This window comes from Ambystoma mexicanum, chromosome 7q (genome assembly GCF_040938575.1).
Source record: "Ambystoma mexicanum isolate Mex_15411 chromosome 7q, UKY_AmexF1_1, whole genome shotgun sequence".
Taxonomy (NCBI): domain Eukaryota; kingdom Metazoa; phylum Chordata; class Amphibia; order Caudata; family Ambystomatidae; genus Ambystoma; species Ambystoma mexicanum.
This window is the reverse complement of record NC_090941.1, coordinates 329,523,499-329,550,748: the sequence shown is the minus strand read 5'-3', so window position 1 is coordinate 329,550,748 and position 27,250 is coordinate 329,523,499. Positions and strand designations below refer to the sequence as shown.

Sequence of the window (27,250 nt, the reverse complement as noted above, 5' to 3'; positions counted from 1 at the left end):
TTCATAGTGTTTTAAAAGTAATGTTGATAAATGATTTGTTTTATATCCCAATAAAATCTTAATTGAATGATAAAGAACAGTTAATGTTTAATGTTGATAACTGTTGAAAGGAGCTATCCATCTTCTGTTTACACTAGTTCTTACTACCCAATATAAGATAGAGCAACCACGTGTGTGGTACCTATGGGATTCCCTCCTATATTAAGGGTACTGCATACAGCATGAACTGCATCTGCAATGGAGACGGGCAAGGTAACATATGAAGAAGCAACATGTAAATATGCATAATGAGCAATATTAAATACAATATACATATCAACCATGCAGTGGAGAAACCATTGGGGATCCCCACTAGGGGTGTGTACACAGTTTGGACTACAGACTGGCCACACAACTAATGGAAGCCCAATGCCTCTGTGTAAGTTACTGTCACACGGTGCCCTCCCTGCAAGCCCATGTAAAGGGGAAGCAGCAGTGGCATATGTGTCTGGACCCCAAGGCTCAAACACAAGACAAGCCTGTATGGGCCCAGCTGGAACACGCAATGGATGCCTTTGGATGCCCCACACTGTTACGTGAAGGCACAATAGAGAGAAAAAAATGGCCATGGTTGACCAGGGTGGGTGGGGGGGCTCTGGGAGGGGAGGTGGATGAACCTCAACACCCACATGCGTGGATGTTGAGGAAAAAAAAATCCCTCCATGGGCTCATGGCCTGCAAGGCGAGCCGATAGTGGGAGAACTGCCGTCGCTGTCATCACCCTCTGGTGCAATATGAGAAGGTGTGCGTGGTACGGGAGGCAGACCACGCAAAACCCTGGCATGCTCCTCCATGGCAACAAGCATGCAGGTTTGAAAGGTTTGGTTCTGCAGGATGATGGTCCGGAGGTCCCCTTGCAGCACCTCACGTGTAGCAGAGAGTTCTGCCTGCAAGGCCTCACTTGATGCACGGATCTCCTCACGGGTTGCCTGGAGCTCAGCAGAGATGTCAGCTGCTCCAGCTGCTGTTCTGACCTTCTCCTGCGGGCCATCTCAAGTGCACACAGAGTAGCTCTGAGGGAGCTGTTATCTTCCATCAGGACATCCCTGTGGGCCTGTGCCTCTGCAGATATGGCTGTGCGCAGAGCCCCAGTTCAGCCCGTCGGTCCCTGTTGGCGGGCCAACATGTCCCGTCTGTGTGAGCAGCACGTGTACCGCGTTGCCTGCTGCTGGAGCTCCACCTGCCTTTCGGAGGGGAGAATGGAAATGGCCACCCCTTCCACAGCCTGAGCCATCATCTCACATGATGCGCCCTGTTGCTGTGCAATGGCATAAATGGATTTCTCCCACACAGTATTGCCCGGTGGTGCACGGCCACTGCATTGCCAGACACGACACCTGTCGGGCCCAAGGAGACATGCACCTTGCTGTGCTGTCGCTGCCTGTGGCTGCAGCACTGCATTCCTCCTTTGATCTGCTGCCCCAGGAGAAAATGGTGTGGAGTGTGAACCTGCAACCGTAACCGCCACAGGTGGACATTCCAACACTGAATGGGCCATTGAGGGGTCTACCCCCAGTGCAGGTGCGTTGGACAGAACAGCATCCCTGCCAGAAACACTCACCTGCGACGGGACATGTGTCAATGTCTGATTCAGCACCTGAGCCATAGAGATCCTCAAAGGTGTACTCAGACACCCGTGGACAGGATGGTCTGTAGGAGTAATGGATTCTTGTGCGGCACAACCCCACGTCCTCCACTGGTGCTTGGTTGGGGCTCCGAGTACTCCTGCCCCTGCGCCATCTCCTCCTCCTCAGCTTCCAGTGCCTCATAACTGCACAAAATGAAAGAGGTCATGAACACATACGTGAACCGCATAGCCCACACACATAGGCATCACAATGTTGACATCCAATACATTAATCAGACATGTCACACATGACACAAACTCAGCCATGCATGCAGTGGCAATGAAGTGGAAGAGGACCCTGGAATCAGACACTGATTAGTCTAAAATGGAAAAGCAACACGTGCTGCATGGTTCATAGCACCTGCGTCACACATGCCTGAGTGGCATGGACCATCCACAAACATGACAGATGCCAGCACATCGATGGCACGTAGCATAGCCATGGCAGAACTGACTACTATCCCCCATCCATGTAAACTGCATTTCATCAAACAGAACATGCAAAAGAGTGTGACAAAACATGTGTCACATTCTGCAACAACGCCAGTGTGTTGAAATACAGTGATGGGAGGCACATGGATACATCAATGGTAGGTCACTTTGACATGCCACAAGTCAATTGGCATGTTGAAGGTTGAAACAAGGCTCTGAAGTGAGCGGGTCTAGTACATGTCTAGGTCCTCAGCAGTCAATAAAGAGATAAAAACCGTAATTACAATGTCGTGTCTTGATGGCAGTTTAAGGGCAAGTGCAGTCATCGTGTGCAGTGTGTTTGCAGTGGTTAGTAGGGATACAGTGAAACCCAAGGCCGGCAGTGGCTTGGAGGCACTACATGGTTCACATGTGGCAGTTATGACTACATAGCCTGCTGGCACTCGATCACAACACATCACCCAAGCAACATACACATGGTCTGGACACACGCATGGATACTCACCGGACATTGTCTCAAGATCTGGGAGGTCTCCCACGCCTTGGATCTGATCCTCTGCGAGGAACTCTCCAGCGATTGCCTCATGTTCTGTGAGTTCATCCTCCTCTGGTGGTGACCCACTGCCAGTCAGCAGAGTAGAGGTGTAATTAGAAGCCAGTTTATTTTTAGCTCAGCGTTTGAGGTCATTCCAACGCTTCGAGCAATCAGCCGTGTGCTTCACAAATCCCAAGGAACTAATGTGGTACGCGATGCACTGCCAGTGGGCCCTACGCTGAGCAGGAGTAGTTTTGACCCTGCCATCACCAGCATGTGGCGGCCGTGTTCCGACACGTAGCCCACAAGTGCGTCCAGTTCCACATTATTGAAAATCTGCTTCCTTGACATGCCGGAGGGTCCAGCCGTGTCTGGGATCCCAGCCTGTTCCACAAGAGCACGGGTCTTCCTCTTGAGAGGTGGTGCGGACCCAGATTGGCTTACGCCACTCCAGTCTGTAGGGGCTGAAGTGCAGGTGTACTGGCCACTGGAGGCAGGGAATGGCATAATGTCCAAAGATCTCACTGCAGGCAGTGGCTGCTGGGTGCTGTTGCCAGGACCAAGCACCACAGCTGCCTCAGTGTAAGGAGCCGGGACCAACATTGTCCCCCTCATGGGTCGTGGGACCCATGAGGGTGCACCTCTGGCCTCTGGTTATGGCCGGATTTTGCTGCTGGGCTGTAAATAATTCAGGTGGCTGTTTGTGGCCATGTGAGGTGCGGGGGAACATGAATGCTTGAAGCGGCTCCAGCCGTATTGGGGGAGGTGAGGCGGTGTAGCTCGGGCCTTTTGCTTTCTCTGGCAGGCTTCAATGGGAAGGGAAGGGAGGGGAGGTGACCTTGGATATGCCCACGATGATATTCTTCTCGTATGCTGCAAATTATATTGAAAACGAAGGGATTCGCCTAATGTATAATGCTTATTGGTTTTCTAAAGGGTAACACGTCTTTATTCTTTGCACCAGTACATAGTAATTTCAAAACATGTTAACTATATCAACATTTCTATTAATCACTACAGGGTAAGTATTTGCAAAATTAGCAGCTCTTGCATTATATGGTAAACAGGATACGTGAGGTAGCATTAGGGTTGGTGGAGCACGCAGGAGCAACAGACCAGTATGGTTGACAGCAGTAATACACGTTAAACACGTACATTCACATTTGATGGCATTCCATGTACCTTTTTAAACATTTTGCATGGGCTAACAATACTGTCGCGCTTGTGTTCCTTTGCACTCTAGCAGCATCAGGGTAATCATGGCATAAGGACTTGAAATCACTCTCTTTACATTACCCCTAGAGGAGCACATAGTAGGAGGGCAGGGGCACTGAGTGTTTGCACATAACTGAGGGGTTTTGAGTATCATGACCATTTTGTCACACAACAACACATTCTTCCATTCTTAGTGTTTGTAGATTTTTGGCAAGGGGGTCGTGCAGAAGAAATATCATTTTAATGCAATATATATTTATATGTATACATATCTGTATAAACAGTTTCTTGGTATAAGATCAAGGCTTTTGTTTCATCAAGCACAATTTAGTTATTTTCCAAACCAGCCCCGCTACCCGGGTCACGCTGAGGATAATGATGCACTGCGGAAGGTGAAAGATAGTGTTTGCTCTAACACTAGCTCATGTCCTACTGTTCGTGGGAACGGGCTTTCAGCGGATCTGCCAGGGAGCGGAGGCAACAGGGGCAGGCGAGGACTCTCTGAAGGTGGGGGCCGTGCTGCAGTGCACGAGGAATCATGTCTTAAGATGGCGTTCTGGTTTTCAAAATGGTTTCCAGGACCTAGCCTAATACAGTACGTTTGGTCAATGTGTCGGCCAGTGGTCCACCCACCACCTGGGGCCTGGTGGCAGGGGATCCCCTGACGAGACATAGACATCACAAGGAGGGGACTGCAGGGGAGGGGGATCTCTTTGACCTATCCTTCCATACAGAAAATAGAAACCGAAGCGTCTGGGTAAGTAAAGCTAGTGCATGTCTTTATTTGGGTGACACGCTGGATTGTAGGTGCTCAGAGTGGGAGAAGAGTTGGTTGCTAGTTAATAAGCTAGGGAGCACTAGAGTATGAAACATGCATCGTGAATGCTCTGATAAAAATGAGCCGATTTCTGGATGCTATTTAATGGGCTAGTGAGCACAAGATACACGATGTGCAGAATGGAAAGCTCTGATAAAACTGAGCCGAGTGAGGATTTAAAGAGATGACCGTGATTGAGCACTACAGAGGGTTAGCCGGTAGAATGGTGCACAGAGGGTAAACCGAAATTATTACTGTCTGATTCTAGAAAAACGGTTTATACCAGTGGGTGTTCCTGTGTCTAGAACGCGCAAGTAATAACCAGGATGGTGGGGTTCCTAGGGCTCGTAACATCTGGGTGAGCCAGTGAACTGATCTTACCTAGTCACAGGGATCGGAGCGTCTGTACATCTAGCGAGCTGTTGGGTGACTTGCAGAACAGTGAACTGGTCGTCGCGCGTGCGTGCTTAATAGCCGCGGGATGCGACGTGTAAACACAATCAGAGGAAAAGACGTACATGCATGGTTGGTAATGCTTTGACTTGAGAGATACTTTGAGAAAGAGCAGTGCACGTACGCAGAGCACTGGGTGTTATGTTAAAGGAACTTCCGGGATTGGGTGCCTTAATTGTATAGCCAGTGAAACACAATTGATAACAAGGGTTTTGCTAGTACAAAACAGTTAAATCATGAGTAAACTGCGCTGCTACGGAATGTTTAATTGTTGTTGGAAGTACATTGAATTACATAGCAAGCCGCCTGAACAATTGTGTATTTTTTTACATTTTTACATTTTTTAACACATACAGGGCACATAAAGTGGATGTGTCACTTTTTCATTATAGATGGAGCTATATTAAGTCACATATGAATAGCTGTACATAAATAGCAATGACAGGGCACACAGTTTTGATGTGCTACTGTTTCATTCTTGCTGGTGGTACATTATACTGCATAGGAGATACATAAACAGTTGTACATTATTAGTTAATGTGCCACACCAGAAGAGAAGGGTTTGGTACAAAATTGTATTTCACTAATATATGAGGGTCCTGGTCATATTTTTTCAACCAATTTCGGCAGTAGTATTGAACCCTGTATTACAGGAGGTGGTTAACAACATCGAAGTCTATAGGTGTTATGGTTGTAAAGGATTCTATCTGGAAAAAAAGGTTCCATTCGATTGCAATCTTTAAACCTTGTTTCATTAAATTCAGACGGAAAATGCATTATTCTAATTTCCGAAGGGCTAAATCTGTCGCCCCCTCTGAAAGGATTCTTGGCTGTTTGGAGAAAACCAAAACATATCGTCGTGGCTGTGCTGATGTAACCCTCATGGACATACATGGTGTACATGTACATGTTACTGAGTGGTGAGTGTGAGACTGGGAAACGCCATGGATGCATGACACATGCACATCTCGATGCGTGCATTGACTGTTGTGGCCTAGCTGTCCATGATTGCACTGTGATAGGTGGACACGGACAGATGCATGACTGTGCAGTGAATGTGTGTTGCTTGCAAGGACACTTGTGTTGTGCAAGGTGATGATGGCTATGACATATGACGGGGCCACTCATGTGCATTTGCTTTGTCTAGCAGACTTACGTTCTCTACCCTGGTGCTTGTGTTCAATGTCTCCCTTTCCACAGCGGCGAGTGAAGAAAAGGGCGGAGACAGCGCTGTGGATCAGAGCGTCAGGGATGCCTCCACCGGCCAGAGACGCAAGGCCCAGTCACCCTCCCAGGTTATGCCATCTTCTGGGAGCGAGGGGACTGGTGCTGCGTCCGCCACTACGACCACAGCTGCCGACAGGAGGCTTTAGAGGCCAAGGTTGGGAGTGGGCTCCTCTGCAGCAAAAGGGGCAAGTGAGAACCCACAGGGGCAGGACAATGTGTGAGACAATGCGGAGGCATCCAGGTGGGTGGTCGGTCTGTAGGAGGAGGAGGCCGCATTAGATCCACACGTGGGGCCTGGCGGGGGTGATTCCACTGGTGCAAGTGGTGCAGCCCAGGGGCCGGAGGGAGCACAGGTTGCAGCGGAGGTACCTGTGCGTAATCCTGTCCCTGATTCTGTGACTGCATCACTCTGCACCAGCAGGGATGCCTCATTCCAGGCCCGTCCGCAGGTAGAGGATGTGTCCACGTCAACTGCCCTTCCTCTACCTGTGGACAAAGCGATCCGTGACGGGGTTGAGCCCGTCCTAGTCAGTGTCGCGATGCACACACGCGTGATTCCAGGAAGGACAACGCACATCATCACTAACAGCTGTGTGCCATCATGAGCTGGCTAGGATGGCTCATTGTCGCCAGGTTCCATGTGCTGGCCGCTCTTGCAATCCTCTCCTTCTCTGCACCCACTATGCGCCAGTTGTCCTCCATGCCGTCTTCCGGCCCAGATGCCACCAGGGCACCCTGTGGACCTTCCTCATCCATCGTGGCCAGGCTGGTGGAGATCACATCCCTGCCACAGTCGGGAGTAGGAGGTTCAGCAGAGGTGGTCACCCAATCAACAGGATCCCTGGCATTGCAGGATGTACAGGCAATTCCAGCAGGGCACGTCCACGACAGCCCTGGGGGCCGTCGGCCTCCCGGAGCCAGTCCTGGTGGCACAGGCAGATGTCATCAAGCCAGCAGCACAGGCTCCACGTAGGAGGCGTCCGGACTTGGGGCAGGCATCGGCCAAAGGGCAGGAGGACCCTGGGCCATATGTCTTCGTGTGGCAGCGGATGGGCCAGCAAATGGATGCAGAGCGGCAGCGGGCAGGCAGAGGGCACGGCTCACCATGGTCAGGGCGGAGAACTCCATGGGGCGGGCATTGAGTCGGGCACAGTTTCTCGAGGAGATTCGCAGGGAGTTGGTAGAGAGCATGTCACTGTCCCTGCGAGCCCTCAAGGACACAGCCCAGTCCCGCCTCCGGGACATAGACTCAGAGTTCGATGATGCCCTAGCCAAGACTCTTGGTAAGAACGGTGAGCCATAGGACTAGCCCGCCGCCATTGTATATAGTTTATTAGTCTTAGGTTTCCTTTATTTTTATTTTGGAGTCGATGGATATTGCTCCACATTTTGTACATAGTTGTATTTTGTAGGGTTTTCGCTAGGTTTCATTTGGTTTTGGGATCATGGACCCCAAGAACTGTCATTGTCATTAGTACTGGAACTACAGATTTTCTTATGTTTTTTTCACACCCATGATGGAATGCTTTTTTTATTTTTTTTACACTTTGGATTCAGATTTTTTGTTTCTGGACATGGACCACTTTGAGGATTTGCATTTTTTTGGGATCACACTTTTTATGGATTTTGTATTTCAGTTATGTTCACATTCATTATTTTTCCTTGGCATGGTTGCTTTTCGTTTGGTTGATTTAATTTTTTTATACATTTTCATCAGTTCACATATTTGTGTTGTCTGCTCTCATTAGTTTGGTGCATTTGTCAGTCGTCATTGCCTCAGTCATGTGTTGCTGCTGTGTAGCCATGTTGGGCATGTCTTTGGGTGCATGCATGTGTGCTTCTGTGAATGACATGCCATGGGGCCTGTACTGGGAAGTGGGGACAATGGATGGGTGTGGAGTTGCACTGTGGGGGCAGCGTGGGGTGGCATTTGGGTGGACATTTGCTACATGCATGTATGTAGTGACAATGTGTTGGTTGGGTGGACATGAGTCGGGGCCTGCTGGCAGGAGCCTATCACTGGTGGGGTGGGGGGGTCATGAGCTGGGGCTTGCATGTGCATGGTGCCATGTGGGCTGCCAGCAGGTCATGGCCAGGGGTATTGGGTGGTCCCCTGTGGTGTGGGCTGCCTGCGGGTCATGGTCCGGGGTGATGGGCTGCCTGCGGGGCATGGCCAGGGGTGATGGGTGGTCCCCTTTGGGTTCGGCTGCCTTCAGGGAATGCACGCGGCTCCTCACCATGTGGGTGCACAAATCAGGGGGTGCGCGAGCGTGCTTTTCAAGCGATTTGGCTGGCGCGAGTGGGGTACATGTATTCCGGGGTGGGCGAGTGCACTTTTCACGTGACCTGGCAGGGAGCCCACATCACAGGGGGGGACACCAACACCTGTCACCACACGCACAGCCTTTTCACGTGTTTTGGCTGCCGCGTGCAGGGTACGGGTATTCAAGGGGGTGTGCTTGGATATTTTCACACGTTTTGGCTGCCGCGAGCAGGGTACATGTAGTTTTTCACATGATTGCAGTGTAGGGGGCCTGTACGCTGGGCCAGGGTTAGCGCCACCCTTTGTGCCGTATTGGGGATTTCTATGGCTTTTTCTGGCACAAGGGGCATTCTTGGGGGCGTAACTGGCACTGCTGGATGTTCACTGCGCCACGGCTGCAAATGCGCCTGAATGGCGGCTGGCTCACGATCCCTCTGCGCCAGACGCATGCCCTACAAGGACTTTTTGGGCGGCTTATATCTTTGCTCCCCCTGGACGAATCCTCACCAAACTTTGCAAAAAAGTATATGGCCCACTCTGAATATTTTTGCAAAGTTTGGTGAGGTTTGGTCCATGGGGGGAGAGGGAGGGCAAAGTTATAGAGGGGGACACAAAACTTATTTTTTTCCCCATAGACCTAATGGGAAAAAACTGTGCTCACGCCTACAGCCCAAACCGCTGGACGAATTTACACCAAATTTGTGGCGGGAGCGCCGGCTTGGTCCCAAAAGCGTCCTTTTTTTTTTTAATTTGGTGTAAATCCGTCCAGTAGTTTTTTTTTTATTTTTAAAAATGACAAAAATGTAAGTGAAAAAATTAGTGATATCTGTGTCCACTTTGCGGACACACTTCCCTGTTCGCTCCGCGGACAGGATGGGGTTTGGGCAAGCGGCTTGCATGATGTCCGCAGACATCTGACGTGCTTTCCTATTGGCTGCAGTGAAGCGTGCAGTGCTTCATATTGTGGGAGACGCCCGGCATCTATGTTTATCGCTTGCATCAGAGCGCTGCATAGTAAGCTCTGTCTTCCTCCCGTTCCCCCCACCCCCCGCTCTTGCCCCGTGTCTCTCCCGTTCCCCCCCACCCCCCGCTCATGCCCCGTGACTCTCCCGTTCCCCCCACCTCCCGCTCATGGCCAGTGTCTCTCTCCCGTTCCCCCCCACACCCCGCTCATGGCCCGTGTCTCCCTCCCGTTCCCCCCACCCCCTGCTCATGCCCCGTGTTTCCCCTGTTCCCCCCCACCCCCTGCTCATGCCCGTGTCCCCCTCCTTTTCCCCCACCTGCTGCTCATGCCCCGTGTCTCCCCTGTTCCCCCCCACCCCTCGCTCATGCCCCGTGTCTCTCCCGTTCCCCCCACCCCCCGCTCATGCCCCGTGTCTCTCCCGTTCCCCCCACCCCCTGCTCATGGCCCGTGTCTCTCTCCCGTTCGCCCCCACACCCCGCTCATGACTGTGTCTCCCTCCCGTTCCCCCCACCCCCTGCTCATGCCCCGTGTTTCCTCTGTTCCCCCCCACCTCCTGCTCATGCCCCATGTCCCCCTCCTTTTCCCCCACCCCCCCTCATGGCCAGTGTGTCTCTCCCGTTCCCCCCCCACACCCCGCTCATGGCCCGTGTCTCGCTCCCGTTCCCCCCACCCCCTGCTCATGCCAGTGTCCCCCTCCTTTTCCCCCACCCGGTTCATGCCCCGTGTCTCCCCTGTTCCCCCCACCCCCGTTCATGCCCCGTGTCTCCCTCGTGTGCTCCCACCCCCGATCATGCCCCGTGTCTCCCTCGTGTTCCCCCACCTCCGCTCATGCCCCGTGTCCCTCGTCTTCCACGCACCCCCCCACTCATGCCCCGTGTCTCCCTCCTGTACCCCCCACCCCCGCTCATGCCCCTATCTCCCTCGTGTGCCCCCGCTCATGCTCCGTGTCTCCCTCGTGTGCCCCCGCTCATGCCCTGTCTCCCTCCTGTACCCCCCCACCCCTGCTCATGCCCTGTGTCTCCCTCGTGTTACCCCCACCCCCTGCTCATGCCCTGTCTCCCTCCTGTACCCCCACCCCCGCTCATGCCTCGTGTTCCCCCACCCCCCGCTCATGCCCCATGTCTCCCTCGTGTTCCCCCAACCCCGCTCATGCCCCGTGTCTACCTCGTGTTGCCCCCCGCTCATGCCCCGTATCTGTGCTGTTGCCCCCACCCCCTGCTCATGCCCCTGTCTCTCCCCTGTTCCCCCACCCCCCGCTCATGCCCCATCTCTCTCCCCTGTTTCCCCCCCCTGTTCCCCCCCCCTCACCCCCCTGGTCATGCCCCGTGTCTCTCTTGTTCCCTCCACCCCCGCTCATGCCTCTCCCCTGTACCCCCCCCACCCCCGCTCATGCCCTGTGTCTCTCCCCTGATCACCCCCCTCCCCCCGGTCATGCCCTGTGTCTCTCCCCTGTTCCCCCCACCCCCTGCTCATGCCCCCTGTCTCTCCCCTGTTCCCCCACCCCCCGCTCATGCCCCGTCTCTCTCTCCTGTTTCTCCTCCCTGTTTCCCCCCCCTCACCCCCCTGGTCATGCCCCGTGTCTCTCTTGTTCCCTCCACCCCCGCTCATGCCTCTCCCCTGTACCCCCCACCCCCGCTCATGCCCTGTGTCTCTCCCCTGATCACCCCCCTCCCCCCGGTCATGCCCTGTGTCTCTCCCCTGTTCCCCCCACCCCCTGCTCATGCCCCGTGTCTCTCTCCTGGTCCCCCCCACCCCCCACCCCCTGCCGATGCCCTGCTGTGTTCTCTTTATACACCCCGCCTTCCCTTTCCATGGTGTCCATCTTGGTAAAAGATTTTCCCTCCTACACTGGGACGCCGCAGGCGTTCCGGTTTGGGAAGAAAAACCTTTTTTTTACCACCCGGGGTTCCCACTTTGAGAACCTAGGATGCTAGTGGTCTTCAACCATTGGAAAGGACGTTATGGTTAAGTTGCACTAATAAAAACCTATGAAATTCAGTGAAAAAATGTTGTTAAAGGGATCTTTTAGTTCCAAGTAAAACTGAAAAGCCCTTGAAATTCACAAGTTATGGTAAGCTAAGCAACCATAACTCGCGCCACCATCATGCACTGCTAAGCATAACACCCAGGACATCAAAGATCACAAATGTCATTGATGACATCACTGATGACATAACATGTCTGGCTCCCCCTTTATTCTTTACTGACATATCTAGGTCACATGTTTTTCTTCAGTAACAGTTGGGAACTAAGAATTATAAAAGTACTATATGTGTAGACTTATCCTTAAAGTATGTTCTTACAATAATTACCTTATGGTCCAGTTATATCATATGAAACATATACATAGGGGAAGACACAACCTTGAAAGACAGCAATCCTTTTTGTACATTAAAATAATCAGTAGTTATCAGCACTTTCTGATAGTTCTGATGTTTTTTTCTTACTGTACTTTCCCTGTATATGCTCCTATTTTTATATGTTGTACTCACACTATTTACCTTAGGGTCCAAGCACAACATGTGATATATATACACATAGCGTAAGTAACAGCTTAGAAACGGAGCAATCATTTCTCTGCACAAAGGTAATCAGTTAGGTTATGAACACTTTCTGCTACTACTGCTGTTTTTTTTTAACTTCTATTTCCTTGTATTTGTAAGAGGATTCAATTCAGCGCTACAGCCAAGTCAACGCCTAGTCTAGAATACTGAATGAAAACCCTTATTGATATATCTTTGTCTAGTTCATGCGTTCTGGATGACTACCCCTATATAACACCCCTCTGTTGGAATCCCCCTGACCCCACTGAGCCAAGAAGTAGTTCTGTTTTGCAAGTTAAAAGGTTTATTTGATAATTTAAACAATATATATTATATCACGCTTTATAATAAATTAATAATTGGATATCACACTTAATCTGGTATGATAAAGATTAACAACGGAGAATCTGGCACTAGCACACTTCTTGATAACCACTAAGGAGTTGACATGAAATGGATAAGATAGCAACAATACTTTTATGGTTTCAAATGGGTGCAATGTGGAATGAAATGCAGTAAAGAAAATAACTTGATAGGATTTCAGCAAAGACAATGTAATCACTTTCTTGTACAATTCACCCCCCCCTTTTATGCAATGCAATGCAAGGAAATGGAAGGAAGGCACACAGTTCTCAGAAATGCAATTAAATGTGATTCAGTTCACCCCAGCAACTTAGACTACAGAAGTTTAAAACACAGTCAAAATGCTTTGATATGTGCTGGCAATGGAGTGAAAATATGTTAAAATGCTTTTAATTCCCTCTAGGAGGTTCAGGGTGAGTGAAATCAAGTTAATATTAGTCCAGGCTCACTTTAGCAAGGATCTAGGAGTAATTGGTAGGTTAAACGAATTTTTGGCAAATGGAAGGCAAGCAGCTATCTTTTTGCAAGTGGAGAAATTTGCAAATCGCGGTAAAATTCGCGAATGCGTCTGGTGCGATTACAGAGGAACTACAAGGGCTAGCAATATCGTGTTGGTGTCCTAGGAAAGCCTAGGATCTCAGCTTCCAGATGAAAGTTACTGCAAGTCTCTAGCACAAACGGTCGCGGAGATATGAGCGATTTAAATAAAGGTCGTTTTTCAGATTTGAAATTTTAAAGTTCAAAAAGACAAGTGCAGCTTGCAACTAGAAAATGTGACAGCTTTACAAATGACAGTTGACAGTTAGGAGACAGTTCTACTTAGATTAAAATAGGATTGAATTATATTATTTTAACTAAGAGATTGGTTCTGCACAGTTTTCTAGGTACTCACACTATATTCTTGAGTGAAATGGGCCTCGTCATGGATCTGGTCAGGTTTTAAACTGGACTCTGGTCTCTGCACTTCAGTGATCTGGGTCTGCTCTCTCTGGTTCTGCTAACAGTGGTCTGGATCAGCTCTCTCTCTGGATTCTGAAGATTGAGGGATTTAAAGTCTGGATCTTTCTGCACAGCTTTCTCTAAAGATTGATGGAGGTAAAGTATGGATTTTCCAGCAGAGCGTCCCGCAGCAAATGGATTTGAAGGTCCCTATCTGTCCTGCCTGTCTGCTTTTATGTGTTTTCAAAATGGGTGTGTGTGAGCAGCATCACTAGCCAGCCCCTCTCCACTTGTCATTGGTCCAGCTTTCATTTCTCCCCTGATTGGGGGAGCTAAGTTGTGTCAGAGTGATGTCAGCCATTTATGATCTCTTGAAAAAACTCCCCTGTCATCTGTGCACCCAAATCTATATATGATCAAAACACATATTTCACAGTTACACAGTTGTTTGAAATTACATACCCATGTCACAGATCACATGAGGTATACTCTGTCCCAAATCTGATGTTTCTAAGAGCTTGCATTGAGAAATGGCACATATTTCACTTTTTAACGGATTTTGCAATTTCTGACATTGACCCAAATTTATACACATGTGCGCAAGGAGTATGGACATTAGTTGATGAAGTGTCAGATTTTTCACATGCACACATTTTGAGTAATATCCTCTTTTCCGCTAAAACCCCCCTGAACATGCCACCGGTTCTAAAAACCTCTTAAAATGTGGGCAGAAAAATCACAAGAATTATGGTGTCATTTATACAATTTTCACATGTCCGCTCTATGAATGATCCATCTTTTTAAAGTTATGTTCTGGCCCCAAAGGGGTGTGGTTTTCCTCCAGCACAAGGTTGAATTTCTGGTTTTTTCAGTTCTGCCAAGCCAGCTTGCTCTCACAGGCAGTGCTCCTCCCCTTTGCTTCAGGAGGAAGCTACTTTTACAGCCCCCGTAATAAAACCTTTGCCTGAGTCAGGAGAGGGCTTTGTTCAGAGCTCCTGTATTCTGTGGGGCTCCCCTTAATTCAATTATCAGAGAGATGGCATATCCTTAGTGTGGCCAGCAAAAGGCAGATAGGCCTGGGAACACAGCTGTGACTCAAGTTTCATCTCCTGTCGGGGGTAGCTGGTGGGCAGAATTCAATTCCTTAAGCCAGGTTTCAGATAAAATGTCACTTTTTGTTCCCCAGTTTAAGTCAAGACATTTTTTTTACATATGCAGCTAGAATGCTGATTCTAAGTTCAAAACTATGACATTTAAACAATTGCAACCTATGTGACACTCAGAAATAGGTCACTCATTTCTTTTAAACATTTAAATTTTTAGTGTCCTTCAGTCCAAATTTACTTAAACTGCTGAAATCCACAGCTCAGCCAGTCTTGTTATAAACCTTCAAGTCACTTCAGAATATAACTTTACATTGGATCCACCTCTCAGTAAGTCTTTCTTTGGCCTATTTTGGGTTCATTCAGTTTTACACAAAAAAGTCTGGTGGTTTTAAAACGCCGACTTTTGGATAGTGGTGAGTACTGGTACTGATCCCATTTTTGGGATTTAAGAAATGAATTCCCCACAATTCTAGGTGGCTTTTGGCAATCAGCATTGCCATTCCCAATGGTTTCAGACTACTGTGCGGGTAGTCCAATGGGGTTTTTAGGCAGTGCCCTTCTGTGCCCATAACATCGGCAAAAATGGGTGACAGCCTATTCTTCATGCATTTCCCTGGGCATTTTCTGGGAAACTCTGGCCATCATGATGTTTTCCATGTCAATACTGCACAGTTTTGAGGTACGGCTCGGATGCATGGGTAAATACATCCCACATATATATTCGTATTTGTATGTGGTGTTGTCTTTGTGTTTAGTCTTTAATAATGCAATTATGTAGTAAGTGGGTTTTATTACCTACAATCACATGTTTCACAGTACGCAAAACTCAAATAAGAAAACAGTTATTTCACTATTCAACATGGCAAGTTTATGAATATTGCACCTCCATCATGTATGCTGCACACAAGGCCTATGTTTCTACATGAGTACCTTCGTATACTGGATTGAAGTTAACAATAGAATGCTATTTATATCGATGCATAGCTTAATGCACTAATTAGCACTTGATATTTATTCCAAAAATCCTTGACACTTTTTTAACATTACACTAAGAATCCCTTGTACAGACTTTTCATGAAAGGTAAATGCACATGTGATGTCATCGGTGACATTTGTGATGTCATCTTTGTCCTGGGTGTTAGGCTTAGCAGTGCACGATGGTGGCGCGAGTTATGGTTGCTTAGCTTACCATAACTTGAGAATTTCAAAGGTTTTTCGGTTTTACTTGGAACCATAACGTCCCTTTAACAAAGTTTTTTCATTGTGTATATATATATATATATATATATATATATATATATATATATATATATATATATAATATTCCTGAAAGTGAACATAAGATTCCAAAGTGCGCAATAAGTTCCAACTGAGGAAGTGACAGTGAAATGATCCACGGCAGAGAATAATAAACGAGGATGTATTCCTCGTGGTCAAGGTCATTGATTTATCCTAATATCGATGTAAAAACGCAACAAAAAACGTGTAATCTGGACAAATAATAAAATGCTATCATTAATATTATGGTCGTACTTGAATTAGATATCAAGAAGACAATCTACTTGAAAAATGCCATAGTAGAAAGGTGCAGTGTAAAAATTAAAATATACATTCATATTTTCCCTGCAGTGTGTAACAATGTCGCTGCCATCAAAGAAATTGAAGGTTAGTGATATATATCCACCACGCAAGAGTTGGAGACAGGATGATGGTACCTGTAGTTTTTAGAAACCAATACTTTTGTTTTGTTTTTTTAGCTGGCCATATGAACAAGAATAGATGCCATGCAGCATGTCATTTCTGATCAAGTTGTACCACTGAGAAGTGTCCTGAAGATGGGTCCATTAGATCACTTTATTTAAACTTATTCAAACATGGGGTTCTCTTTCTGGACCCAGAAACACCATTAAGTGTTGACATATAGATATATAAGATCTAAATTGAGGAAGAGAATTTAGAGGGTTGACCATTACAACTATACCTCTCACTTCCCTATACTAACCTCACTCTTACTTTGAGAAGAACATGCGACGTGTCTAGGTTAGATATGTTTTGTGATTATGCATTTTGGTAAACATCAAACTGTGTTTTTTGTTTTATGTCTTTTTGTATGTTTACAAATGATTTTTTGTAGATATTTAAATATGTATTTTATAAGATCATGTACCTCTGTCTAAATTAAGAACGTTCTCTATTCTTGCTTAGTGTGGATTATCACACCTGGTGTGTGTGAAGGAGGGGGTAGCTGTTTTGTGGACTATGTTTACAGATCACAATATTTTGGTCCTTATCCACACAGCCCCTGAAAAAAAGAGGACCACCCAACTCCTTGGTAGCTTATCCCGGCCTTCTTAGCAAGACATTTGTGGGTGACAGTGTTTTGAAGATGATTCTGGCTTTGATGGGAAGCCAGTGGGCTTCGCTCCTAATGTCGGATGTCGGAGATGTGGTCAGATTTTGTTAGTCCTAGGGCCGCTCGCAGAGCTTTATTTTGCAACAATTGTAGTTTGGCTAGGTTGGCATTCGCGGTGCCTAGTAGTGCATTGCAATAGTCTAGCTTCGATAAGAAGAGGGCACGGGCTAATATATTTTTGTGGCGTGAGGAATTGGCGGCTTAATGCAATAAGTTTAGGTGTATAGGACGTGGCCGATGAAAGGACTTTCCTGTGTTTAGTCATTGTTAGATTTGCATCTAGGTGGACGTCTAGGGTTTTAACCTGCTTTAGGACTGGAATGGACTTTCCATCAATGTTGATTACGGAGTGATCAGAATAGAGGGCATTGATTTTAGCCAGGGAACCCACAATAAGAATCGGTCTTCTCATTAAGGCAAAGGCTGTTAATAGCCATCCAGTTTTGAATTATCACATATATTTTGTTGATCATGTTGGTATCCTGTTCATAGTCCCCAGTTATGAGAATAAGGATCTGTTTGTCATCGGTGAAGTTTGCAGAGTTGACCCCCATGGCATCCAGAGCAGCGAATAGTAGCTTGGTGTAAGCTTTTTAAAGAGTGGGTTACTAGTAGGAGCCTTGTGGGACTTCTATTGGTACTGGAATAGGATTTGCAGCTTCCTTACCAATGGTGACTCAGGAAGTACGCTCAGCAAAGAAGGATTTGACCCAGAGGGTGGCTTCATGTGAGAATTGGAAATAGTTTGTCAAAGTGGCGCATAGTTTGTTGTGATCCACTAGATTGAATACAGCTGACAAATCTAATAGTAAAAGAATACAGAGTTTGCCTGCGTCCCTTATGGAGTCCATCTGGATTTTAAGATCCAGAAGTGCTGTTTCAGTACTGTGGTTAGGCCTAAAATCAGATTGGCTGGCTCCTAGGAGATGGTTTTTTCGAGGCGGGTTTGTATTTGTGCATAGTCTGTCTTGTCAATGATTTTTAGCAAAAAAGGAACAGTTATGGGGTGGTAATTTGTGGGAACTGTTGTGTCCAGGGTATTTTTTAGGAGAGGGGTCACCCAGGTTTCTTTGATACTGGTGGGGACAGTATTTGGGGTGAGTGAGGCATTGACAAATTTGGTGGTGATGGGAGTAAGCGTGGGAGCGCACAATTTAACTAGGTGTGCTGGGAAGCTGTCTCCTTTAAAATTTGAGGGTTTTAGATTGGAGATGGTGTCTATCACTTGGTCTTGACATACTGGAGTCAATTTGAATTGGGTGTTGGTGATCTTGCTGGAACGATCTAAAGTTGATGGGGGCAGTAGGGCGTTCTTGTTGGCCAAGAGCTTTCTTTTGGCTGAGATTTTACCTTGGAGTAATTGTATTTTGGATGGTAGGGCATTTTGTATAGTAGTACACCAGGCTTTACTAGAGGTAACTGGAGTGTAGGATGGAACAGGGTTTTCCAGTTCAGTATTGTGAAAATCTCTTTGGTGTTTGAGGACGCGTTACTAATGCGGGTATTCAGGGCATTTGCTTTGTGCGTTATCATGGCTACTTCGTAGATTTTGGCTTCTATGAATGCTTTGGAAGAGTCAGGGGAGAGGGTCTTTTTGTGGATATGTTCCAGGGCTCCTTTGTTGCGTCTGAGTAGTACGAGTTCTTTCGTTTAACCAGAAATGTGTGCGTTTGTCTGGACGTCGTGTTTTAGTTCTGAGTGGCGCTAAGGTGTCAATAGTAGTTTTGAGACAGTTATGATAGAGGCCTGCAAGGTTATTTGGGTTGTCCATGGAGGCGATATTGGTGGATAAGGCTTCCTTCAAGATTGGGGTGAGGCGTTCAGCTTTTAGGTTCTGCTTATTTCTATAGTATCCATTGTAGTGTGGGTAGGGTGGAGGCATAGTCTGGTGTGAGTAGGCAGAACAATTGTGACCAGTGAGACAGAATTAGTTGTAGTCGTTGCTGTATTCCGATGTGTGCGGGTAGCCATGTCTGCAGTCAGTGTCCACCAAGTGGTGCGTTTATACGTATCTAGAAACTCTGATGGAGATTTGTTGTAGATGCACTTGTTGGTTTAGGAAGTGTCATCCTCTGATTCTATTCAGCTGAAACATATTGTTAGCAATACAAATTACCACTAGTAGAACATGGGCTATAGTTACAATCTCTTCCAGGTGGAGAGCACAGTGAATCTTCACAAATATGGTGCCATGTGCTAAACCTTCACAATTGGTACAAGTACCATGAATGGCCAACCCTAACCGTTCAACCAGGCGCGATACCTGGCCACCCCTCACTTGCTCCCACTGACATTCTGGTCAACTTCCCTAGTTCGTCCAGGGGCAATAAATGAGAAAATCCCCACCTGCACTTCAGGCGTGAAACATGGTCATGGCACACAATTCCTCCAAAGGCAATGCATTGTCAGACACCACAGTCTATCAAAGTGCTGTAGGGCTGTTGTTTTATCACAACATCCTTGATTATTTGCTTGATTACCTTGTACTTAACAAATGCAGAGACGCATAGACTAATCAATCTTGTGGGATTTATTGGTATGAAACTGGGAGAGTGTGGGAGTCTTATTGATGCAGTTCAGGTGGTAGGGGCTTGGCTGGTGTGGACTAAGGATGCATGACCTATCAAGTGTAAGCAATAACATTAGATTCTTATATTTCTTAGTTTGTGTTGGTAGATGTTCCTCCTTGAGTGAAATTCTCCCCACTTTGTGAGCTCCCCAGTATTATTGCTGGACTATTGTTTTTTTGGACTGATTCTCCTGAGTGAGTGGGAACCTTTTTCCACACTCACCTATTCTTTTATCTTAACCTTGGGAACTTTATTCTTTACCTGTTTGGTACTTTCCTCCATGTTTTCTGGCATCTACAGTTTATTATTGCAGCACACTGCACTTTCTGTGCAGTGTTGCTGGAAGCTCCTTGAGCTTTCCTTTTTACTTTACCTGTGTTAACACAAGTTACCAGGGAAGGGGGGGGACACCCTTTTGTCCCTCATGCATTTTATTTTGTGAGATCAGCACACCCCTCCTTATGTGGAGTGCTGAGGGGTAACTTGTCTCCCTTACTGTTACATGTTCACCTGACAGGCTGGTGGCAGTGTACCTTTTTGCATGACATGTGGGCCTTTGTTGCAGGCTGCCTTTGCAGCTGCGGTAAGGGACACAACTGGGTCACCATTTGCCTAAAATGTTGGCTGCACTTTTGTAAACCCTGTTCATTCAACACTACTCCTTCAAACTCGTTCCCGGTGGAGGGAGCCGGGGGGGGCAGGGGGGTGTTATTTGAATGTTTTTTCTTCTTAGGTTGGTGCATCTTCAGGCCAGTACTACCGTAAGAGGGTGTGGACTAATTCTTTTATTTTGCACATTGCAGACCAGGTTGGTATCCTCTGGGGATTCCCACATGACGCAAATATGGCTACTGTACAGTATGAATTGCGATTCATCTCCAGGAACGTAAAGGGAAACAATAGTCCTCTAAAGCGGAAACAGATACTTAGTCACTTGAATCTTAAGGCGGATGTGTGCCTGTTACAGGAGAGGCACCCGACGCAAGAGTAGACGGATAAGTTGAGGAAGGGATGGGTTGGAAAAGTATATGGCTCTTCATTTAACTCACTATCACATGGTGTAGCTATTCTAATTCGGAAGAATCTTGCAATTCAGGTGCTGAAGCAATACTGGTATAAGGAGGACACACTGGTAATGCTATTGATGAATATTCAAGGAGAAGTTCTGACTCTATGTAACATCTACGCTCCAACAGTGGATTATGGATCATTCTTCAGATACGTTGCCTAGACATTACAGAATTTGAATAACATGAATAATATACTGGGAGGGGACTTCAATATAATGGACCGTATGGTGGACAGAAGTAATAACTCTTCAGTACGGTTAAAAAGCGGCCAATCAGCTGCCTTAAATAACTTGCTCAAGGAACACAACATAGTTCACACTTGGACACTTCAACCTCCTACTAGAGATGAGTTTTGAGTGCCCACAAAACTTATTCAAGGATTAATATGCTACTGTCGGCGGGATTTGCAACATCAAACTATAATGGGGCCGTGATTAGGCATATCCATTTAGAGGATCATGCTCCATTGGAGATGACTTTGGCCTTGTGTTTCAGTGCTGCAAGGGAATCAACATGGAGAATGAACGCCTTGCTTTTGGTGGAGGAGTAGTAGTTTGTGGAGAAGATTATTAGCAAAGCAAACCACTTCATTGAAGAGAACCACATGGGAGAGCAGAAACGGAGGTTGGTCTGGGCCGCCTTCAAGTGCTCCATGAGAGGTCTACTGATCTGGTTGTCCAGTAGTCTGAAAAGAAAACCCACCACAGATACCCATGAGTTGGATTTACAGATTAAAAAATGAGCAGGAAGTGATGCAAAATCCAAAAAGTTAGAAAGTTTGGGAACTAAGTCACCCTAAAAGTTACTTTAATAAAAAAAAAAAAAAATTGGAGAAAGCAGAACATACACTTGTGTATTAAGGGTGAAAAATGTGACCAATGTTTAGCTCATCGCTTACGGAAACAAGAAGTGGAGAGAGCAATCCCTTTAATTGCTAAATCTGATGGCACCATAACTATCAGCCCAAAAGAGATAAATTAAGTCTTCATGATAATTTATATTATAAAGTTCTTTACTCTGAGAATACTGTATCCGGAAACATGCTGGGATTTGGTGAAGATTTACACCTAAAGAAACTGTCTGACATAGAGTGGCCATCCCTGGAAGATTATTTTACTTTAGAGCAATTGAAAGAATCCGCCTTGTCCCTGAATTCGGTGAGGTGCCCAGGACCAGATGGGCTTCTTATGGAGTTTTGCCGGGTTATGCCGGATTCAGTATTCTGACTTTTGGGCGAGATGTAGAAGGCTTTGTTGGCCACTGGGGTCTTACAACAGACGACCTGTCACGTGTCCATTTCATTGATGATGAAGGATAGAGATCAAACGTTACCTTCAAACTATCGACCCGTTAGCCTGCTGAATGCAGATAATAAAGTTCTGGCTAAAACAAGCCAGCAGATTAGAAATATTGCTGCCATGGTTGATTCACACAAGCCAGATGGGTTTCGTAAAGGGGCGACATGCGCAAACCATAGGAGAAGGCTACTACAAACGATAACATTGATGATGGAAGTGATGATGATGCAACTTTTTAATTGGATGCAGATAAAGCGTTTAATTTGGTTAACTGGGACCATTTATATGCTGTACGAGAAAGGATGGATTCTGGGGAGTCATGTTAATTGGGGAATGCTGCTGTACCCCTACTGTGGATGTGGGAACAAACGGAATCGGGTCTGAGTCTTTTGTATTAGAACGTGGCACCAGACAGGGGTGCCCATTGTCACCACTATAGTTTGTGATTGCTATCGATACTCTAGCCACTGCAATTTGAGAAGAGGAAAAAATACAAGGAATAAGATACGGCATAGTCAGTCAAAAATGGTGGCTTTATGCAGACCACGTAGATTACATCACAGAATGTGATAGATAGCTTTTGGCAAGTGATCAGACTATCCGCCTCAAGTCCCGCATAGCAAATAAATAGAAAAAGCTAGGGAAAGAAAGTGGATAACTAAAAAAAGAAGCAGAGTACTTGGTCAAAATTGATCCAAGCATACCTCAATTTTACATTCTATCCAAGGTACATAAGGCTCTTATCCATCCTCCGGGAAGACCTATTGTCTCTGGCACTAACTCATTACTAGAACCACTGGCAAAATGTGCCGATTCTTTTCTGAAAGGATATATGAAAGAAATTACATCATATACACACGATGCCACAAGTTTTACTAATCTTATTGAGAACTTCCAGTTTAATGACGGAGGATATACTAGTGACACTTGATATAGTATGCCTGTAGACCAACATTTCTGAGATGGCCACGCTGGACACGATTGAGGAATTGCTATTTGCAAAAAGAGTCAGATGTCAGGCCAAACTCATTTATACTTTGGTGCACTATGATTTTGCTGACAGAAAATTACTTCAAGTTTAACAATAACTTTTACCAACAAATTCATGGCACTGCCTTGGGGTCAGCAGTGGCTCCCACATTAGCCAATCTTTACGTTGACTGTGTAGAACAGAAGAGCATTTTTTGTGTAACCAATTTATTTCTACATCACAAACCCTCTCGAAGAGATGCATCGATGATGTGCTGGTGATTTGGCACAGAGTTGAAGTAGAACTTTTGGCTTTTTTTGACTGGCTGAATGGGATCGATCCCTTCCGCAAATGTACTATTCGTTATAATAGGCACAAGATAGATTTTGTAGACTTAAACACTGTGGCTAATACAAACACTAACACTTTTGAAATAAGACCTTTCCACAAACCAACAGGAATTCTTTGCTGAGATAAGACAGTTTTCATCTGAAAACTCTAAGAGAAAACCTGCCTTTTGGGCAATTTCTTAGGTTGAAACGGAACAGCACCAATAGAAATGTGTTCCTGGATGCTGCAGAAACCTTGAGCAAGAATCCGATCTGCAGAGGGTATCCCAGGAAAATTGTCAAACAGTCTCTGAAGAAGGCCACCAATAATCATTGTGGCGCCTTGTTGGAATACAAGAAAAAATTGCCCCTTCAAGAATCAGACGGATTGCTATTTGGGAGAACTTCTCATCCTCTTTCGAATAAAGTCATCAGGATTATGAAAAGGAATTGGCATATGTTAAAAGGGACCAATCCGATTCTGGGCCCAAGATGTGCCTTCAAACGAGGAAGAAACTTGAAGAAATTGGTGACCATCAATGATATTTCTAATGGGTCTATTTCACAACAAACCATTACAGAACAATGGGGCGTGAAAAAAACAGGCGGACATGCCCCTTGTGGCATGTGCAAATGTTGCCCCCAAACTCAAAGTACAAGTGTAGACATTGGCCTTACGAGACCATGGCAGCAGAAACCATTTGCGAAATGCAACACGGGTGGTGGTGTTTACGCGATTTGGTGCCCGTGACACAAATTATACATTGGAATTTTTATTTTTCGTTCAGTTTTGCCAATCGGCGAACATAAGAGTTGTATCAGAAACAAAGTAATGACAGCTCCGATGGTTGGACACTTTGTGTCAAACAACCATGGATGTGAGGAATTGACATGGTCCATCTTGAAAAAAGTTTGTACTTCCAATAATATGAGCACAGACGAGAAAACCTTATTGAAGGAAGAAATGAGATGGATATTTCTCACAAAAAGCCATATGGTCTGTCTGAATGAACAGGTGGCCTGGTTTCCATAGAGGCTGGTGATGATGGCATGTGTATGATGAAGTATCTAGCAGTTCCTTCCCTTTTTCCTCCCAAAAATATATCTGGACGCCTATACATTCTTTGAATTTCTATGATGTCCACCACTGATTTTGAATAGTCTATTGGTAGTCTATATGTGAATTGACAACGATACTGCTACCCCCATTGTAGTGTCCCTAGCGTTCTGGACAGAGAATATTGATGGAAGAGAAGTAAGCGTGACTGGAATTGTCTGAGACATCCAGGTACCAGTGGCAGGTGCGCCAGTATCATGACTGCCATTAAAACGAGACGACTGAGGGAGTCTCTCATTGGAGGAGGGGACTATATTTAAACAAGTTTCGAAGTCCGTCCTCTAATCACTGTGATGGTATGGATTTGTGACTAAGTATGGTGCCGATCCCCACAGCAAGATGCCTGGTAAGAGCTACGATGTGGCTTTAACTTATATGGCTTCACCGACGGGTAGGTGAACCATAATAATAGTTTGTGTTTTGGTCTGCCAATGGAATGAGCTGCAGTGCCCTAATTCGCATACAGTTATGTTGATACCCTTAGACTATATCCGATAAGAGCTGGTGGACTGGCGTTAGCCGTATCAGTACCGGACCCGACTATATAACAATTACCAGGCGGCATGTGCATTCACTTTGGTATAGATACGGAGCGTATTAATATTACACACCCGAAAGATATATTTTCTGTTCTGTACATGCAACAAGCTTCACACCTGCACAGCAATTGATTGCCTGTTGTGTCCTCTTGCAGCACTGACTGGACCACAACTGCATTTAGCACTCCTACGAGACACATTTAGTTTCCAGAGCATTAAGGATTACCGAGACTCCTTATCTGTCTGGCCCAGGATACCATTCACAAGTAAGCTTTCGGACTGGAGCACCAATGGATTATCGGTATTAGGCGGCCAGTAATTTACCTGGAATAATGGTCAGAGGTACTGATGGACTGGTGCGTTTATTGATGTTTTAGTTTGCACATGGTCAAGACCAGGATTTGTGATTGGTGACTTACCAGTAGCCCATGACTGCGAATTCGGTTCCCAAGTTTTTATGAACCAACCATTGTGGTCTATGTGGTTCATGTGACAATTTTTAGTGCGAGTATTCGATTTTTAGAATTGACCATTCACTCTTATTGAGTGCTTTGTACTACACTCTCTATGTTGACTTATGATTAGTTTATAAGAGGTAACACTGGATGATTTTCTCTTATACTTTTCTTTTTTTCTTATCCTTTTATTATTTTTTTGGCTCATGTTTGTCCTGTTGTAAACTACCTTACCAACCCCCCTTTGGACACACTGTGGCTTGTATGACATCATTCCAGTACCACAAAGACATTTGTATTACTTCTATTCCACGAGCAAGACTAATGAATTGTCTATAGGGTGAGTGCGAGTTCCTTGATTTGGTCCTTTGACCATTTGCCCATGACGCATTGATAGCATTGTGTTGAGCAGTCTGAACTGTTTTAATAATCACAGTTCAGTAATATTATGCTTCTTTTACACATATAGGTGAAATCCAAGATACATGACTGTTGTACAGCAATTGTTAAGAATTGTTATTACCTGAAGACTTTTATGTCAACCAACCCTTGACGAATTTCCACACAATAGAAGATTGGGGCGGATATAAAAAGAAACCGATCTAGTTATGGTATCAATGTATTTAACTGTTTTGTTTTTCTGGAGTATTATATTCAGGATTTGTTAATAGCTGAATTTAGATATGAATTTCATGCTTGTTTTATTTCCAATTGCCATTAATTTTGTTTAATTCGATTTAGGTGATTATTTGGTTATGGGTATGCTGTGTGAATGTGTGTGAGCGTTTTTAGAGGTGTATGCAGTTTTTCTTTTTCTTTGTATTTTGTTACATTTATTGTATCAGACATTTACTATCTACAACAGATGTGTGTTGGACAATTATCGTGTTTTACAAATTGCACTTTGCAAATTTTTAATATTCCATTAATGGATTGTTTTAAGAGTAATACATTTACCATATAATTGACATACAGGATGTGAATTGAATTCTTTCATGTTCTAACATATCGTTGTCTGGTTTTGATTAGATGTGATTATTTGTTACCAATAGACAGTCTTGTTACCTTGCATTTCCCATTACAGAATCATATAAACTCTGGCCTCCTTTTTTTTTTTTTTTTTTTTTTTTTTACCCCATATACATTGGTGTTGACCAGGTATGACTGGAGTGTGATATACCTGGTGTCCCTGTTCTTATGTTTTTTGTGGCTTTATGCAGATGACTTATTGCTGGTGTTGAGAGATCTGGAGGTATCGCTCCTGAAATTGATGGGGCTGGTAGCGAACTTGAATATTAGTTCTGGTTATAAGATCAATTGGACAAAGTCTGAGGCAATGCCGCTTACAGCGAATACTAAGAGGACTCTGGATTCAAATGGTGTTGAGAGAAGCTGAAGTACTTGGGTGTTTGGCAGACAAGGTTTTGCCTGTGGACCTTAAACAGGATCTGGAGGGGTGGAAATTATTGAAACTTTCCTTATGGGGGTGGGGGGAAGGAGGTCAATGGTCTTAAAATGGTCTTGGCTCATCCTTTTGGTACAACCCTGAAATAAGGGAGCATGTTGAGACCCTGTTCTGGCTGGATTGGTTTATCGGAGGAGTGCAATGGATTGGAGACCACAGATGAAAGGGTAGGTGGATGACTTTAGATCAAATACGAGCAACTTGTCGGATACGGAATTGGACGCAACGTGATTTCCTAAAACTGAAGAGGGCTATTGGAGACGTCTCAGCGGAAGGGGGGGGCTGATTTCAAGCGTTTCAATGCACAGGCCAAAATTGAGTGTCATGTGGCAAGCAAATACTATGAACTGGTTGGGTCTAGGGCAACATGCAATACCGACTTGTTAGAGGAATGGATGAGAAGAATACCATGTGAAATGACATTGGAGCGTTGGGCAAATGTATGTAAGAAGGTGTTTCTTGTCTGTGAGCTTTAGGGAAAGATAGCGACCGATTAGGATC

General features: G+C 45.7%; 1 protein-coding gene across 3 annotated transcripts in view; it reads left to right on the top strand.

The window, feature by feature from the left end:
- The window catches only part of BORA (BORA aurora kinase A activator), a 911,814-nt gene that overhangs the window by 317,094 nt on the left and 567,470 nt on the right, over positions 1–27,250 (top strand). For 2 of the 3 annotated variants that reach the window (XM_069639407.1, XM_069639408.1), the window contains one exon: positions 16,153–16,188. The exons of the other annotated variant lie outside the window; for it this stretch is intronic. In XM_069639407.1, coding sequence (XP_069495508.1) covers positions 16,153–16,188 — 36 coding nt within the window. The remainder of the gene's footprint in view (positions 1–16,152; positions 16,189–27,250) is intronic. 3 annotated transcript variants of the gene reach the window in all.